Source organism: Platalea leucorodia, assembly GCF_965183815.1.
Source record: "Platalea leucorodia genome assembly, chromosome: 14".
Taxonomy (NCBI): domain Eukaryota; kingdom Metazoa; phylum Chordata; class Aves; order Pelecaniformes; family Threskiornithidae; genus Platalea; species Platalea leucorodia.
This window is the reverse complement of record NC_138836.1, coordinates 9,192,571-9,207,626: the sequence shown is the minus strand read 5'-3', so window position 1 is coordinate 9,207,626 and position 15,056 is coordinate 9,192,571. Positions and strand designations below refer to the sequence as shown.

The following is a 15,056-nucleotide window of genomic DNA, read 5'->3' as shown; positions in this document are numbered from 1 at the left end:
ACAGGGGTCGCGGCCGGCGAACAAGGGCAGAGCGCCTCATACTTCGGGCAAGCCCACACCGGCGGCCCCGCCGCCTCCGCTGCCCGCCCGGGCCGTGCGGGGGAAGCGAGCCTGCCCGGCCCCCGCTCCCTGCCCCGCAGGAGCCCACCACACCTGCCGAGGCGGCGGTGCCCCCGGCCGCGCCATGCCGGCCGGCGTTGAGGGAGGGTCCGGGCGGGGCGCCGCCGCGAGGAGACGTTCAGTTCGTCCGTCCGTCCCCGCCCGCCTTCCCGCCCCGCCGGGGCCGCTCGTCCCCTCAGCGCCGGGCCCGGCCGGAGCCGGCAGCAGCGCCTGCGCCCGAGGCAGCCAGCGGCCAGGGACACCGTCAGGCGGGCGGTCTCCGAGGAAGGGCGGCTGCCGCTGAACCCGCTGAACGCAATGGCTGTGCTCGGCACCCGCTGGCCGAGGAGCTCGGCGCGACACCGGTCGCGAGAGAGGCTGGCAGAGGCGCGGCGGCCGCCCGCGGCCCTCCCAGCCCGCGGAGCCCACAGCGCCCGCGCCTTGGACCGCAGAGCGCCTGGCTGCTTTCATTGCTACTGCAAACCGTGTCCGTAAGAGAGGAAAACAGTCTGACTTGAGGGCGGAACAAGCAATTAAAACAACTGGAGAAAAACGGTAGAGAAATGCAGACGTAAGAGCTGTAAGAAAACACCTTTACACTCATAAAGTTGTAAATAAAGTATCAATGTTTCTCCAGGCTCCGTGGCTTTTTAATCTTGCCAAAGGATAACCATCTCCTTTAGGCCTTGTGCTGGAAGCATGCTCAGAGAAAGCATTAAGGGATGGGAAGCGCCTGTACTGAGCAGATCTGGTGGTGCTTCGTGAACAGGTATCGGCCAAACGCACTTTTAGGAAATGTGTATCGCTCAAAGGTGCTGCAAGGAGCGGAGCGAGCAGCAACGTTCTGCAAGGAACCAGAACAGGTAAACAAAAAGGGCCCACTTTCAGAAATGGTGGAGTTATCAGCTTTGCTGGACTTAAAAAAAAATCAACAAAACAACCCAAACAAAAAAAAACCCAAAACCTAAACTTTGCACTTAGAAGTGTTTTGTTGTGCAACTGAAGAAGCAAGACAAGTGATTCAGGGGAGGGAGTCACATAATAAAGGGCAGACAGGGTGTAAGAGGAGCAATTACTGTGGGGAAGCACAATGCCAGACACAGGACAGCTGAGAACCAGTGGGGAGAAAGAAGATGGCCTGGGTAAAAGATTGGGAAAGACAAAGTCAATGTGCTTCAGGTGTCACAGAAGGAGCAATCTTCACAGGCTGTTGCTCCACACCTTGTTTCCAGCTAGTCAAAACTTACTGGAATTCACTGCTTGTTTCTACTTGTGTGAAAAATCTTTAAAAAGTATTTCTCTGTGTTGTCATTATGTCACCATTCAGTCACTAGGAAATCAGATACAGGAACTATTGCTGCATGTTCCTATACTTTCCCTACGTATCCTCTACTGGGCTGAGGATAGCACTTATGCTCATTTAATGGACTTGACATGGGAAAATGTGGCTCTGCAAAGAGCCAAGGATAGCACTGTCTCGAAAAACTGCTACCCATTTTTCAGGCATTGTGGACAGGAAGTTGAGGCGTTGATCAGAACATTCTGTCACATCAGGGACATTTGTAACAGATCTCAGCTCACCTCTACATTTCATAGTTGCTCTCGGAATTACAGCTTAGGATGCAAACACCAATGCAAGGTGGTTGCAGAGGTGGTTTTTGTTTTTGAAAAGGGATTACAGATGACTTCATGGCTAGGAAACAATAAATACCATCATTTTACAGATTGTTTCTCCAGTGTTCCACTTTTCATTATTCAACTTAGTAAGATATGAGGATCTCCACAGGTGTAGTTTCCATGGAGTTTTGTTTTGCTTTTATATGCTGCAGTATGAGCTTTCCAGAGCGCCAAAGCTGATGCATTATGACTATTCCATCTGAACGTTTAGGCAGGAGGATGAGTTTGCTCTCGGAAGTCTCAATGAAGAACACCCTCAGAGACGCCTTTGCTTTCTCCTCTAACTGCACACTTGAACTTGCCACTGGCAGAAGCAACACTAGAGACAACTGCAATGGGGCAGATGATTATTTTTTTCCACATAGGCAAGAATGTAAAGAAGGTATACTTTAATATGATCCAGGCACATATTTACCTTTGTACAAAAGAGTTTAAAAAAAAAATCCACAGTCATGTTGTAACTATTTATAGTTTTTCATAAATGTCCAGTTTGCAATAAAGTGTATTTGGAAACAAAGTCTTCCACCAGGTCTCCCTGCAACATCTTCATAGCTCGCCAGTGAATGCTCCCACAGTTTTCTGGTTTGCCTTGGGGATGACTTAGCTCCTCTTTGATATAATCCAGCCAGAGATCTTTAAAAGAAAAATAGAAGTTCTGTTTAGATTTTGGTTGGATATTACTTAACAAACATACCAAACCTAACCTAGAAACTCTCTTTTTGCAAGCGTCTGTGATGTTAACGCAATGAGGTTTACTTTGTCAAGCTACAAATCCCCCCCCCCCCGAGGGCCAAAAGCCTGAGTTCTATTCCCAGCTGGAACAGTGACATCTTAAGAAATAATGCAGCAATAACTGAGCTGTTTACTTTCTTAAAAGGAATACCACAGAAGTCTTGATTATAAAAACATTGCTCCATACTGTTCGCAAATCCAAATTAAAGGTGATACGCATCTCTTATGCCAGTCAGTGTCAAAACCTTATTTGCTGGTAGTTCTGCTTAAGCCATCCCACTGTGAACAACGACCCTGGACTGAAAGTGACGGGTCGCCGCAGAGTGTCATGCACTTAACGGCACAGAAGAAATAAGCTCCACTCTGCATGACAGCAGTCACAAGGGCAGAACAAACAGCTACCTTTTGAAATAGATGGAAATAAAAGAGGCAGCGCTGAATGAATAAATAAATAAAACCCCCTTACCAGAATCTGTTGAACCAAACTCTCTCAAGGCACGTTCATAGTATTCTCTCAGATTAAGCATTTTGCAGGATTCCTAACAAAGCAAGGTATTAAAAGGCCATTTATTTTGTACAGAGGTGAATCTGCAGCTTGATTAGATTCTTACAAAGAAAGAGAGTCACGGTAATTACACGCGCACACGCACACTGCCAAAGATTAGTTACCATGGAACTTGGTTTTGTATTACGTGCTATGAATCAACTTTAGAAGACAAATATGAACTGAACACAAACTAATGACACTACTCATAAGCCCTCTCTTTCCTATTTAAATCCAAAGTTAGAAGTGTATTTTACAAATACAAGGCACTAATTGGATATTCAACAACTTACTTGCTCCTTTTCTATTTGGATCATCTTCCTGAAGAAGTCAAGTGAAAATGGACGATTTTCACACAGGCTGAAGTAAAAACATAAGTAACGTTAGACTTCGAGCCTTTTAACATATGCCCTAGAACAATCACATTTGCAGGGTTTATTTGTCACCTGGTAAAGACTCTTTTAACTTTCTTATAACCACCATTTCTGTAAGTCCAGTCAAGATACTTTTCTTTCATAGTCACAGATTCAGCAGGAGTTGTGGCATGTAAGGATCTCTGCAAGTTTAAAAGGAAAAGAAAAAAAAAAAAAAAAAAACAAAAAAACAACTACATAAACTACATTTAAAACGCAGCAAGGGAGAAGAAACCAAATAGTACCTTCTCCCTAATTAGGCATCTGACATAAAGCAGATCTCATAAGTGAGACAAAGTACTGGACAAAAGCATCCCAAATGATGTCTGAAAGACAGCACTAGGTAACACATCCAGTTATTTTTCAAATTAAAACATTAGCTGTAACCTAAAAAACATGTCTCATCCAATATTCCATACAGCTGGCAACTGGCATTTCCCTAACATCCTTCATGCAGCGGGTTTCACAATGCTCTACAGACAACTGAATTCAAGCTTCCACCTGAAATACGTGTTTTGTGTTGTAAATAGGGGGAGAGGCAGGGTGGGGACAGAAAACCCAACATGCCAGGCAAAGAGGAAATGTTTTGCCCTAAGCTATTTAGGGAATTTACAGTGAGATTAAAGTCCCAGTTTTGTTCTCGAGTTTTCTGTAACAAGGTTGATGTTTTCACACAGATTGGAAAATTCTCTTTTCCGTGTTCAGACAGACATCTGAAAATAGAGCAAAAATTTTAGACCACAAAGTAAAAGAGAAGTAAGAGTCCATCATTGGTTGTGCTTACAAACATCTAGATTTCTTAGAAGCATGGGGATGACATTTGTGCTTAAGAGCCTATGTCCAACTGATTTTTGGTAACACAGTTTTACTTTAAATTCTTTGATATCAGCACATTCATGAAGGAACTGCAGTAGAAAGCATTTGTTACATGTTCCATCCGCACACATTGTTCCTGTTTATTTACATGCTGTCATAAAAAGTAGGTTTCTATTAGCTAAGTACCTGGTAGAGAGCTTCTGTGTCTTCCTTGCTGTTTGTGCCTTCACTCCATTCCACCCAGAGGGCCCATAATGGCAAAGTGCCCTACAAGGTAAGCAGATAAATCGAATGATTGAAATACAGTGACCTCAATCTACAGAAACGGACAGCAACACATCCAGTAGGTCCCGTATTACAGCTGCTGTAAAAAATGTCCTTTAGACATAGCTCTTAGAAAAACAACTTCGGACTGCAACTGAAATCGCTTCTTGTTTTCTTCCTCACTTACAGGACAAATACTACTTAACTGGACAGCTGCAAGACACGCTTCCAGGGATGGGACAAATTCTTCTGCATCACCGAACACTGCAGTGCAAAGGTAACTTCCTCGAACAGCAAGGAGGAAAGAAACAATCACCTCCTTGTTTCCTCTCCTCACTCCTTGTGCCCAGGGTTTGAAATGGAACACTAAGAGGGCACACAGCTAATTCAAGGCTTGAAATACCACACATGCAAACGATGTATCAGGACAGTGAAAAGGAAACACATTTTTCAAGTAAGACACAAAGAATACCAGCTGACTGCTAGAAGAGTATGCAAAATGTCACCTGTGAGCATTCAGACTTTAAAACTGTGAGTATGAAGTGAATTTGCCATTCCCTTACGCTCCTGAATGCAACGTGCATGTGAAATGTCAAGTTCTTATTTTTGACCTTAAAAACGGTTAGGGACTTTGAACGCCTTTTAAAGGAGAAAAAAAAAAAACCTCAAATAAGTATCAGAGGTTTCTTGTTTAATGCATGCAAGTCCATAAAACCAGCACAGACCTTAGATTTCACGTGCTTAACAGCTTCTTCAAAACACTGGGTCACATCGCCACTCTTCAGCTGGATCAGCACCTGCAGTCTCATCTGCCACATTTCCACCGAAAGGCTGAAGCGCTTAGTTGCAGCTTCTGCCACCTCCACAGCCTTCTCAAAGAGGTTGGACTCCAGTAACAGTTGAAGCTAAAAGCCAGCAGATACAGCTAATCACCACAAGAGATTTGTAATACCTTGTTAAAAAGCAAGGCCTTGATCGAAATATTGCCCACCTTTCTGTCTACTCAAAATGGTAAAGATAGGCATGCAAGCAATGCAGGACAGTCTCACAATCTATTTTTCCGTGTCAGCTCTTACCCACTGCTTATAGAGAGCTTCTGGCAGCAAACTGGACTCATGGGCTTTGTTGAACACGCTCAGTGTCCTCTCCAGCCTCTAGAACCAACAGAGAAGAAAACATAAAGAAAATAAGCATTATTCCTGCATATACCGGATCCCTGCATTACAAGCAGCCCAGTGGTTTAGTGTATCAACATGTCACTGAAATTCAATAAAAGTTACATATCTAATGCTTTAGGTACCTGCATACATTCCAAGATAAAGGGGAAATTTAAGCCTTTGAATTACACTTCTTCCTTAAGGAGCGAAAGCACAACGTAGCTATGTTCTTTTACTGTATTAAAAGGGAACCAAACTGCACAGGATAATTAGTTAATTCACTAAGTCACACTCAAGCACAGATGCATAATTAAGGTGCCCACGTGCCAGCACCAACCTTACTCAGACTTATTTGCAAGAGTCATTTTAATTCATCCTTTTCTTTGAAGAAGCATAGGTTTGCAGGACTCTCAGCAAACATTAGTAAGTTTGCATTCTTAATTTCCATCCAAAGAGGTCATGGTACTTATCTGACAAGGACGGTTTATGCCCAAGTTATTCGTATTCAGGCAGGCCGCATGGGAGCCTGACAGTAGAAGTGATCCCCTCAGGTGAAGACTAAATCATTTTTAATGATGGCCGCAGGTATTTCTGATAAAATGTCAAAATATAGTTGCTCCTTGACTGATAGATTACAGAAATCAGTAAAAATAGGGATGATCTGCTACTACAATTTCCTAATAAGCTTTTACCTTTTGCTTTAATTCTTCACTGTTGGTTTTCCTCTTGTATCTCTCTAAGCAAAAAGTGATGTAGCATTTCCACATGTCCTCTGTAGAACCAAGGGCATAATATCACACTTTATAGAATCACAAGAGTAAGCACAAATATTTATCTTTGAGGAATATAGAGAATCCAAGCACTAAGTATTAATGCCAACTTTGTGTTAAAATGTTGTATTATAAAAGAGGCCCTACGTTTATAACATTAACATTTAAAAATGGCTTCCCAGTATAAGCTGCAGACAGTAACTCTTTCTAAAGAGCGTCAAGCTCTTAGTTCAGCTGAGGCTTCAGCGCACGCTGTCACAATTGATGTTCCATGCCTGTAGTTTTCAATGGGCCTGCAAGAGTGAGGACACTCACAGGCAGTCGAGAAAATCCTTCTCTATCTGCCTGACTTGCAAGGCTGTATAAGCAGCCAGTTGGAGCCCACCGCCCAGATAGTCCCTTGAGAGTAAGGACAATGCCAGCTGTTGAAGTTCGATACCCACTCCACTGGCAACTCAAAAACATTGCTTACTCGCAGCTAACCAGCAATATACGTGAGTTCTACAGGTTTCCTTTATTTGGGAAATTTTCTCTATTTACAACTCCCAAAACTCTATTCATCTGTGGGCTTCTTTTCTCCTCATTGGTTAAGTCACATTAATAAAAGCCAACAGGCAACAAAAAGCACTTTCAATTAAGCAGCTCCTTCGAGAGCAAAAATGCATTGGAAAATAACCCCAATAACACATAAAATAGATACCAAAAACGTAGCATCTAAAAACTGCTTGCTTTCTCTTAGGTATGGTAGAGCCTGCCAAAACCTACTTCGAAACTTTCACAGTATACAGTACGCTGAAGTACCAGGAAAAAAAATGTTAAAATGCAGGCAGAACATTTCACCTGTTGGGACTGCTCTCACAGCCTCTTCAAAGACTGCACAGCACCGTTCCTCTCTCTGGGTCATTTCAGATACTTTCATCTGTTTCGTGGTTTGTTCTGTGGACCGCAGGGACCCCAGCTCCAGCTCACGACGGGCCATGTAGTCCCATGTAAGAGGATCATCAGCATACTTGGTCTGCAGACTAAACACACCATGTCTGTAATACCCCTCAACCGCCATTCTTCTTTTGCAGGTATGTTTAGAAGGGTTGTTACATTGGTATAGAAATGTACTTAGTTTCCAAGTAACTAAATGCCAGAGAAAAAACATTTTACCTTTCCAAAAGAGAAAGACAAGATATTAGCCTATTTTTGTTTTTTATTTAATATGGATATTCTCCACTAACAGCATGAACTAGACAGGAAGCTTTCGAGAGAGATCTTTCTTTCGAGAGAGAAACAACTGGAGAAACTAAAGATGCAAAAGAACCACAAAGTACACTAGGAAAATCCACAGTTCCTGCAGTAAATTTACAGAAACTAAGTGTGGTAATTATTCAGCGACAACTGTATTTTATCTAGATTTTTCTTAGCAGCTTCTCAAAGCCTTTTCTGAAGTTAGATACAAGTATCCTTTTCTAAAGAGCATGCTTGCCTCATGTTTTGTTTTTCTTAAAGGATTTCCCATAGGCCTTAACATTCTATTTCCATAGAGGAACAGGCTTTAGTTGTTAACCTGGCAACCCACTATAAATTAGAGAAGTTATATAAGAACATGCTTCTTAAAAAACAAAATAAAAAAAACCCACCACAACACAAAGCCACACCTCACCTTTCAAGAATTTCTTTTTGCAGATCTTGGGTAAAATCAAAGAGCTTTGCAATAGAAAGCACAGCCAGATGGAACTCAACACCTACATTTCAAGAGGAGGAAAAAAACTAACAAATGGAGTATTACATCCATTGCACACTTTGCATTTCTGTATCTTTGCAAAGCTTTTGTCAAGAAGCAGATAACATTGAAGTGTCTACATAGATACCCTTTTCTTTTCTATACATCTCAGTGTTTCACCCATATGATAAGCCGTATGTTAGGATGTTGATTGTCTGACTATATTCTTCATGACTTCATGTTATCCAGTTACAAAAAAAGGCTGTGAGAGGCAGGACATTCCAGGCTCCAAAGTGATAAACTAGTCCTGTCCTGACATGCTTACAGATCCTTCCAGCTTGGTTCCACTTGCAAATTTAATCAGCGCCTCCTCTACTCCTTCATTTGACTCTGCCATGAAAACACTGAAGGCTCCACATTTGGGACAGACCTCTCCAAAGCTGCACACAGTGTCTGTCAATGAGTTACATCCATCCATCTCGGATCTCCATAACTTATCTGCGAGAATGCTAAGTGACACGACTTGACATAATTAGTTCACTGCGAATCCCTATCAGCCATTACTCACCTCCTTATTTTTAGGTGCTTACAAATAATTTGTATACCTATTCATGCCAGTATTTCTCCAGAAATTTAAATTCTTTCTGTCATTTCCTCTAATGTCCTTTTTCCCCTCTCTACTTTTCAATGCTGTTTTTTTGCCCATTGTCTTCCAAAATATCCCTATCTATCATGGTTTCTCAAAGATATCTGCTATTACTTTGCAGTTATTTTACCCAATTCTCTCTCAAAAAAAGGCTGAATTTTACCAAGCCTGGTAATTTTAAAATCATCTAACCTGTTTTACTATTAGCATGAATTCTTACTTCTCTGCCACTAGTGCTGGCTGATTAGTTGTGATTTAGTGTTCAGTAAACAACAAAGCAAAGAAGGTGTGTAATTCTGAACTGTCCTCCCTTTGTTTTTTTTAAACAAACAAGTTTTGACACTGTAAGCCCAGCACCTATGCCACTTCAGCCCAAAAGCTGTTGTACTGGAAGAGGTGTCAGCCTGCAGAACAGTTATGAAATCAGAACTACCAGCACTATTAATTTATACTTTGGCACTACCTAGGTTATACTGAAGAAATGGTATAGTTGAAAATATCTTAGTGTGTATACTGGAGCTAAGTCTATCTGTATTACCTAGTGGAGAGCTGAGTTAAAGGTGACAATTTTCCTATTGGATAAGTAGAAGAAACATTAAATCATAGAATCGTCAAGGTTGGAAAAGACCCTTAAGATCATCGAGTCCAACCACTAACCCAGCACTGCCAAGTCCATCTATACTATGTCCTCGAGCACCACATCAATCTGTGCTTTAAATACCTCCAGGGATGGAGACTCAACCACTTCCCTGGGCAGCCTGTTCCAATGCTTGACCGCCCTCTTGGTGAAGAAGTTTTTCTTAATATCCAACCTAAACCTGCCCTGGTGCAGCTTGAGGCCGTTTCCTCTCATCCTGTCGCTTGTTAGTTGGGAGAAGAGACTGATCCCCACCTCGCTACAGCCTCCTTTCAGGTAGTTGTAGAGAGCAATAAGGTCTCCCCTCAGCCTCCTCTTCTCCAGACTAAACAACCCCAGCTCCCCCAGCCGCTCCTCACAAGACTTGTGCTCCAGACCCTTCACCAGCTTTGCTGTCCTTCTTTGGACACGCTCCAGCACCTCCATGTCCTTCTTGTGGTGAGGGGCTCAAAACTGAACACAGTACTCAAGATGTGGCCTCACCAGTGCTGAGTACAGGGGCACTGTCACCTCCCTGGTCCTGCTGGCCACACTATTCTTGACACAGGCCAGGATGCCATTGTCCCTCTTGGCCACCTGGGCACACTGCTGGCTCATGTTCAGGCGGCTGTCAGCCAACACCCCCAGGTCCTTTTCTGCCAGGCAGCTCCCAGCCGCTCCTCCCCCAGCCTGTAGCGTTGCATGGAGTAAAATCACCTTTAATTTTCTGAGCAGCATCCCTGTAGATTATACGAGCCATTTCCCCATTGAGAATCTCTTCAGAGTAATTGAATTCCCCCTGCAATATCAAGCATAACATCATCAAAAAAAATGTTTTCCTTTCTCAGCTACCATTTTTGCAAACATGGAAAAAAAACATCAGAAGAATATACTAATGTTTTTCTTCATCTATTTTTATCTAATTTGCACAAGTTGACTATAAAGAAATAAGAGACAGTAAGTTTAACTATTCCTTTCCAGAAATTACTATTAACTTTCAAACTGAGGGGATGTAACAAAAGACTTTACAAATGTAAAGAAAAATCAACGTATGAAGTATTGGAGCTGAGCATCAACCAACACTTGAAAAGCTTAATGCAGGCACAGGACATGACAAAAGCTTTCTCTAAGCTGTTCTCGAACAAATCATTAATACAGATCCCTTGAAATTATGCATTCAAACGTGTGATACACAAGCAGACAATATCTGTTAGATAAGTTTAGCTGACCTACCAAGTCCATCTTTGCTTGTTCAAATTCTTTCTTTTCCTTCCTCTGTTTTTCAGCATGCATCAGCTCCATTCTGAAATACTGCAAGAGAGAGAATAAAATTAAATTATTGTGGGAGTGGGGATAAAGCATAAAAAAAACCACCCTAAGTCCACAAATGCAGTAAAACAAGCTCTACCTGAGGAGCTACAAATCACGATTTTGCCAACATCCCACATACATCCGAGAGCCTTGGTTTGTAAAGGTTTGTGCATATAACTATCTGCCCTACTTATTTACTCAGAAATTTCCCACATATAGAAATTACCACTTTCTAGTCATTCTTTAAACCTTAAACTCGCCCTCAAAAAAAAACATGTTCCCTAGCAAAGGCCAGGGATGCCAGATCTCACCCAGAGAACTGTGTCCTAGCAGAGCTTACAGTACTTTAAAAGGGAATTCTGACACATTTATCTATAAACAGTGTAAAATCCTCACTCTGCATACATAAATACAGGATTTGCCAAACAACTGATAAATGCTAGCAGCACAAAGTACTTTTTTTTTTTTTTCTTTAAATCTTTTTGACACCATCTCCCCACCGATGGGGAAAGGAGTTTCTTCCAGTTTTCTCAGACTGATCTGAGAAATGCGCTGGACTGATTTGCTCTGATTGATCAAACAACAGGTCGTAGAAGAAAACCAGGAACTCACTTCTTGATAAAGTTTCGGGGACTCTGGATGGAAGCGCAAAGCACGAAGGAACAAGTGCCTAGCACTTTCTGATGAGAGTTGTGATTCCATTTCCCATTTTGCTGCCATAATCCACAGTGCTGCAACAGAAAATCATTTTAAGGCAAGGCAAGTGGCTGGTCACGAGAACCCATTTTGAAGCTACTCTCCAGGACGCACAGGTTGGTTTTGTTTGATGTACACACCCCAACATGAGCTCAACAATGGAATAAGACTGATTATCTCCCATGTAAAACCTAGTTAAAGGACTAAAAGCTAAGCAGATCCAGGCAGTTTAATCTGGTATAGCTACAAATCCAATGATGTACAATGATGTCTTCAAAAGCCAAAAAGCAGCCATGAGTATTCAGCATCTACCTCTGAAACATTTACCTAGTCCCCAGGCTACCTGGGACACGGTCATTCAGACCACGGGGACTCCTATTTCACATCCCCTTTTGATTGCTCAGCACAATCCCCGTCAGAGCCCTTCTCTCTGAAGCAGCAGCAAGGCAAAGAAAAGAGAGCAGGAACTTTTACCCCAATAGCTTGAACTGAGATCTGTAAGAACTTAAACCGACACTACACAATCTATACTCAGTCATTGACGCAGCACTCGCCATTGCTTTATTTACCTGGTTTATTGGGATGAATGGCCAACATCGAAGAAAACACCTTACTAAGCTGATGTTTTGCATTCTGTAAAAGAAGAAGTTCTGTCTTACCCACTCTAGTACTGAACTGAACCACCAGTACCGAAGTTTCATTGTGAAACGTTACAAGTTGTAATGCAATTGCACTGGAAAAGACACTTCTCTGCTACTTTATCTTCAGCAGAAAGTTTCTCATATTTGTTCAATGCTGACCAGCTTTCAAATGTTACCAGGCTAGATTAGCATAGTTAACGCAAACCTTTCTGAACTACACAGCTAACAAATGTTGCCTAAGTCACAAACCCGCAGCCTCGCTGTGTGTCAAAAGATGACTTTTGAGGTAAAGACTGCATTTTTCTTTGGCCACTTGCATTACTATGACAAGGTCACCTTCTTCAGCACAGGAAGGACAATGACTGAACGCTAATAATAATGCGAAGACTTGCACAGGTAAGTTTACAAAGTACAGAATTGCCAGAATTATACTTTTCAGCATAGCCTCTACAAGAAATGCTTGGAAAAATCACAATTCACAGGCAGGTGATCCATTCATTCTAGAGCAGGTATAACCAACATTATGATTCTCCCAAACCAAATGGTACTCCAGATTCAGGGCAATCAGCCTCACCTGTGCCACCTGCAAGCATCAAATTTCATACTAATTCATTCTGAGTCAAATTCTACACTTACATACATCAGTGAAAATCCCAGGCAGCACCAATAATACTATCAAAATTATTTCAGTATTACAGCATGTGGCAGTAAAGTCTGTACCCCTGTCTTGCAATTCAAGTTCCAGGTGCCTGATTAAACACCAATCCAGTATCTCAACTCAGATAAGATTAGCATTTTGAAAACTCACCCACTGCTTGCAAAATGCAACGTGTGAAAGCCAAAGCTGGACATCGTCCTGTTGGAAATGCAGGGGGGAGAGAATCAACCTTACAATAAGGCAAGCACAAAATCACTTCCACACTGACAAGCAACCAATACACCCTTGCTACGATGACTTGGCATGCAGAGAGAAGGAATTTTGAATCTCAAATTCCCTTTTTTTTTTCCCAGACCAGCCTTCCCATCTCAAGACTCACCCTCGCAGCCTCTCCAATCAATAGAGAGCTCACTAATGGTTCCTGAGGCACCTCATTTAGGTTTTACTATGAGATGTATCAAGACAATCTTTTCCTAAAGCAGCTGAAAGTTCTTTTCATTCTGTTTCTAGTCCTTGCAAGCAGACTGACCAAACTCACATTGCAATATGTGCCTCTACACAGTTGCGGACTAATGACTCAGAAAGGACAAAATATTGTTTGTGTACAAAAAATGTCTATCTGATACGAATAATCGACTTCTAGGTTACTGCTAACTGTAAGACCAAATGTCCACTTAGTTTTTCTACTACATTCTTCTGTATTATTGCAAATATTTAGTGGCAATGATATCTGGATAATTTTACATACCAAAAGGGCATTTTTCAACCTATCAGTACAAATAAGCAAACTTACTTTCCATTTTCCTGTAGCACGGTTGAAGAGGCAATGGACTCTATGTAGAATTGAGTTCTCAATTTCATCCTTCTTAAACGAATATCCAATGCGCTAGGAGAAAAAAAAAAAAAGTATTAATTTTATTGCAACAGAAAATTTGGCATAAAGTATTTTGCACTCTAAATAACTGATAAACTTACTGCTCTTCTTTTCTTGATCAGTTCCAGCAGATTAATTTCATACTAGAACGGGGAGAAAAAACATTTAAAAGCAAATGAGGAGACATATAACAGTAAGGGAAAAACAATATAAATCAAGTTATTTTATAGCTAATCAGGTGGACAATAAAAATTACATCCAGGAAAGCATAAGCAACAAGTTTTTAGCCAGACTGCTACATTTCTAAGGCTGACTGAAATGAAACTTGAGGATTTGTATCGCACATGATATTTCGGACTTGAGCTGTCAGCACCCCATAGTCCTAGAAACGTAACGCACAAGCCAAACTTCTAACACCACAAAAAATTAATTACACTTAACTACAACTTGCACAGCGCATCAGGGAACTGGGGTCTCTGCATCCCCGGAGAGAGAAGAAACTATAGGAAAAAGTCACAAGAAAGCTGACCCTCTCACCCCAAACTGGGGCACCCACTCCCGGCTACGCTTCAGGCTCTGCCGCGTCTTGATAACGCCGCCAAGAACCCGCCTAGGAGTGCACGCTGCGGGCAGGTGAGGAGGCCTCGGGACGCAGCCCGTCTCCTACGCGGTCACTCCGAAGTCGCGTCACTTCCACCCGAGCCGGATTACAGCGTCAGCGAGCGCGCGCTGCTCACCGCTAACGCCTACCTGAATGTAATTAATAAAGTCCTCCTTCCGAAGCGCTCTCCGCTGTATTTTGTACTCCAGAGCCGAGGCCTTCCTCAGGACGGCCCTGCGGGAAGGGGAAATCAGCCAGCTCAGCCGCGCCGCCCGCGCTCGCCGCCCCTCCCCGGTCCCGGTGCCGCGGCCCCCGCCCGCCTCACCTGATCTCCCTGCGCGTGAACAGCCCGACCCGCTCCAGCTGCTCCAGCTCCGGGACGCGGTCCTCCAGCCGCTGCTCGATGCGCTCCGCCATGGCGGCGGCAGCCGAGGGGCCTCACGCGTGCGCCCGCCCCGGCGCCAGTTCCGGCCGCGCCGCCCGCCGCCTTCCGGGGCCGCGCCGCTCTGCCGCCCCCTGGCGGCCCCGCCGCCCCTCCGCGCCCCGGCGGGGCCCCGGCGGCGCAGGGCGGCCAGCCCGCACGGCGAGCCCGGCCGCCGGGGCACGAAGTACGGGCGGCCCGGTGGCTGCTCAGGCTGGAAACGGGCCCCAAAGGGAAGGGCGTTGGGGTGGGAAGGGCGCTGCGGGGAAGGACGTCTGGAGGGCAGGGGGGAGAGATGAGCTTTGACCAAAACGTCAAGAGCCGCAAAAACGCCGGGTGCTCTTACGTGGCTCCTTCTCCAGCCAAAGACGGTGCACGGCATCGACCCGGGCTTGGGTGAGGGGACGGC

General features: G+C 43.6%; 1 protein-coding gene across 2 annotated transcripts; it reads right to left on the bottom strand.

Annotated features, from left to right (window-relative positions):
• Positions 1-2,156: 2,156 nt before the first annotated feature.
• UTP6 (UTP6 small subunit processome component) lies at positions 2,157-14,691 on the bottom strand. Of its 2 annotated transcripts, XM_082327056.1 has the most exons (19): positions 14,552-14,691; positions 14,376-14,460; positions 13,727-13,768; positions 13,545-13,637; positions 12,902-12,949; positions 12,022-12,085; positions 11,369-11,487; positions 10,679-10,756; positions 10,163-10,244; positions 8,124-8,205; positions 7,313-7,494; positions 6,395-6,474; positions 5,622-5,699; positions 5,271-5,450; positions 4,468-4,548; positions 3,499-3,608; positions 3,346-3,412; positions 2,975-3,047; positions 2,157-2,409 (listed from the first exon to the last, which is right to left on the bottom strand). In XM_082327056.1, exons 1-19 carry the CDS (start codon positions 14,641-14,643, stop codon positions 2,252-2,254), a joined length of 1,794 nt encoding a protein of 597 aa, XP_082183182.1. In that variant the 5' UTR covers positions 14,644-14,691; the 3' UTR covers positions 2,157-2,251. The 2 variants fall into 2 exon arrangements, with proteins under 2 accessions (XP_082183182.1, XP_082183183.1); XM_082327057.1 differs by lacking the exon at positions 13,727-13,768.
• Between the last annotated feature and the right edge of the window lie 365 nt (positions 14,692-15,056).

What these genes read in the sequence shown, in the direction of transcription:
- UTP6 (XM_082327056.1), bottom strand. Translation starts at nt 14,643, where the DNA reads ATGGCGGAGCGCATCGAGCAGCGGCTGGAGGACCGCGTCCCGGAGCTG. An exon ending in TGCTGCTCAGAAAATTAAAG is followed by an intron (nt 8,206 to 10,162) that starts GTGATTTTACTC and finishes CTTGAAATGTAG; the next exon opens with GTGTTGAGTTCCATCTGGCT. An exon ending in ACACAGAAGCTCTCTACCAG is followed by an intron (nt 3,609 to 4,467) that starts GTACTTAGCTAA and finishes TTAAACTTGCAG; the next exon opens with AGATCCTTACATGCCACAAC.